General features: G+C 32.7%; 1 protein-coding gene across 1 annotated transcript in view; it reads right to left on the reverse strand.

Annotated features, from left to right (window-relative positions):
• Positions 1 to 613: 613 nt before the first annotated feature.
• The window catches only part of LOC106691655 (putative glutathione-specific gamma-glutamylcyclotransferase 2), a gene marked incomplete at its 5' end in the record, with an annotated part of 6377 nt that continues 3446 nt past the window's right edge, over positions 614 to 3544 (reverse strand). The window contains 2 exon segments of the mRNA XM_014437504.3: positions 614 to 1208; positions 1979 to 2238. Coding sequence (XP_014292990.1) covers positions 974 to 1208; positions 1979 to 2238 — 495 coding nt within the window.

Raw genomic sequence — 3544 nt, forward strand, 5'->3', positions numbered from 1 at the left:
ATTAATCACTCAAGTAAAAATTTTCAATAAATGACTTGATATGAGTGCAGGTTTTTGTTATATTTTTAAATTTTATTTCTTTTACAAGTAGATACTATAGTTTGGATGGTTTTGTGTTTATATATTTTTTAGAGTGGAAATCATAAATTATAATTTGTAATAATTAACTTTAAATATAATAAAAGAAAAATAAATAGTTTATCTTTTACCATTAAAAATAATTTGAGCTAGCCCCACTACCAGTATTTTTTTTCTTCTTATCCTCTTTATTTATTTTAACAACTTAAAAAATTACTTATTTAAATTTTTATCCTTTTATGCCCGTAGGTATTTTAAGGAGTTAGGGTTATCCTGTGGGTGGGGCACTTTGGTGCATATCCACCAATATCCAACAAGAGTTCCTCACGTCTTGCCTTGAACACATTTGATAATAACAGCAGAGTATTCCTTGAAAAATTACTTAAATTGAGTTACATTCTTTAGTTAGTCGCCAAAACTAGGAATCTGCTTTGCACATAGACCAATAAGATCTGTTTGACTATGGAAGAGAGGAAAAATACCACTATTTTTTTAAGGATGACGAGGAAACAGGAGGGATAAATATTAAAATTAATTAACAAATAAATATAATTTATTTTACAAGCATAGCTCACAGCCATTTTTCTATAATGTACAGGAACTATCTAAAAAAAATTTACAAATTCACAATGCGTATTAATATAAGATAACATTAAATCGTGAGCTTGAATAAAATTAAAGTTTGTCACTCTTTTTATAAAAAAATGTTAAAAGCACACATAATTGTACACTCACAAAGTAAGTAATATAAAAACTCGTTATAGGAATGTTTAACTTATAAATATATATCTTTAAATCGCGTTATAAATATTAGTAGAAGAATCGTGTCGAAAACTATACAATTAAATATTCACAAACATATAAAAACCGTATTTTATAATGTAATGTTGGTAGACTAGATGCTGAGACAGCGAAGTTTCTTGGAGGGCACGTTGGGAGCGAATTGCTGGTGCGTTGGTGGTTCGTCATCTGGAGAAATAGGAGTTGGTTGCGGCAAGTTTATATCTGGACCCATGAGATCCTTCAGGACAAGTCCTCGCTGTTGGATACCTTGCCGTACCAGCGCCTCCAGCTGGAAGAGGTGGTCGTCTTTGGTCTCGGGAGAGTGCGTTCGGACGTACTCAGCCAATCTGAAAAAAAAGGATATAACGGTAAGCACCAAGAAGTGGAAGAATAATTGCAACATTTGTCAATTGTATTCAACTCATTCCCGATTCTAAGGTGTTTTAACTCATAAAATAAGGAAGTTACTCAATAACTGCGCCAGTTAAATAACTCAGTCTCATATTTACTAAATAAATAGGTTACTGATCGACTAAGTGAGACCTCGAGTTCTGGACGATTGGTGTAAATAGATGATTGGCCAATTGTTGAAGGGGAGACTCAATAGTGCACAACAACTGTTGATGGGCTACTCAACTGCTATCAGTCCAAGTGTGTCTTCACAACCATGTCCTTATTTCCTTTATGCCAATAGAGGCTGGTTGTGATATTCGTCTTATTTCCTCTCAAATCAGATCTACTTCTCAGGTTGTGTCATAATAAAGGTATCGAAATGATTTTAGGAAAATTAGATATTTATTAGTTTTTAGTATTGTTAACGTTTTGAAGGAGTTCTGGTTTATCACAATCATAAACATGCCTTCCACATTCATTATTTAATCAAGATTCCCTTTCTGGTAATACTCGATAAATTATGTAAATCTTACTTTAGTATTTCGTCCTTTAATTGATTTTCATATCTTTTTTATCAGCTTACCTTCATGCATAGAAAAAGTGCAGTGATTTTATTTATAAGAAATAAGCTAATTATAAATCACAGTTTGCTGACCTTCACAGACTTCAAAGTTTAGTGAATTACCTAGATATTTATTGACTGATAATACTCATGATTAATCACCTGAGAAGATACTCGACGTTGTGACCGCTCGGCCCGCTGGAGGAAAGGATCTGATCAGCTATCTCTTGCTCCGGGGCATGCCCCAGCCAGTGGCAGCTGTCCCTTCCTGCCCAGAACACCAACACGGGGAAGGGTTCGCCCTCCGTCGGCTGGAACTCGAGGAAGAGCGTGGTGTACCCTCCGAGCTGGCATTCTCTTTGGTCAAGGTAGGGTAGTGCCTCTGGCGAGAGCACCTCGAAGGCCACTCCCCAAGTTTCTCCCTGAAAAAGAATGAATCAGTTAGGTTGATAGTTGCTAAATCAAAGACTTACGTGGAAGCTTACGATGCAATGGAGACGAACAGATCCAGAACTATTTTTAGAAATACATTAATCTAATGACTCTGACAAAAACTTTAAATTTTACGTAATAATAGGTATACGAATAAGAAAATATCGTATTAGGTATGTTAAAATAACAGCCACAATTCAGGAGCTAATACCGTTCAGTACTGTTAGCAAGAGTCGGACCCATAGAAACTGTAGAATTTATGAAGTAACCTATTAGTTAAACCATCCTCATCTTTGTATCATTGTATGTATTCATAAATATTGATTACTTTTTTTCTAACTCTAATGACATCAATTTTTAAGGTTCAGTCCCATAATAAAACAACTATGTTGTGTCGACGTTTCACTTCATCAATTTTATTCTTCGCATAGTCATACCCAAATAAAATAAATTTATTTACTAATTATTAAATACTAAAGTGCACAGAATACAACTTAAGATTAATAAACAGAAATATTACTTACAATAGTTTTATAACCGCGTGTTCTACATAACTGTAATAACCAGAATGACTTACTCCTACAAAGTTTGGAGTAGAATTGAATGAAATTTTGTTTATTTGGGATTTTCCATAGCCTATTCGTTTATAGCAGAAAATCAGTATGTTTATTTCCAGTTTGCATTTTATCTATTTACTTTTATTTTTCTTATGTTGTTAATTGTGTCTTGAGCAATTTTAAGCAATGTTTTCTATTTATTAATGGATACATATGATGCCTCTCCCGTCTATATTTGGATATGAGACAAACCATCAACACCACAATATTAAGGTTTATAAATAATTAGATTTGGTATTTATTTTTATTTAACATTATTTATTAATGTTTTGTTCAATTTTAGTCTCAAAGCTATACTTCTTCATCAGCCCGACGTTTCGGCCAACTTAGCCATCTTCAAGGACAATCTTAATACGATTTTTACAAAACCTTATGCAGGCTATTCAGGTCATTAATTTCTGTCCATAGTTATCCTATTTTGTCAATTCAACACAGTAAATTAAAAATTGAAACTTTTAATCACACTTAATTTTCACTATTATAATTGATCACAACAATATTTGTTGTTGTGGCAGAATAGCCTGCATACAGTTTTTTAATATTTATGTGGTTTTAAAATTATATTAAGATTGTCCTTGAGAATTGCCGAATAGGCCGAAACGTCGGACTTATAATGAAAGATAAATTGTTTTGAGACTAAAATTGGAAAAAAAAATATTTATTTTAACTATAATGACTA

Source organism: Halyomorpha halys, unplaced genomic scaffold (genome assembly GCF_000696795.3).
Source record: "Halyomorpha halys isolate HHAL.00 unplaced genomic scaffold, Hhal_1.1 Scaffold2610.1, whole genome shotgun sequence".
Lineage (NCBI taxonomy): Eukaryota > Metazoa > Arthropoda > Insecta > Hemiptera > Pentatomidae > Halyomorpha > Halyomorpha halys.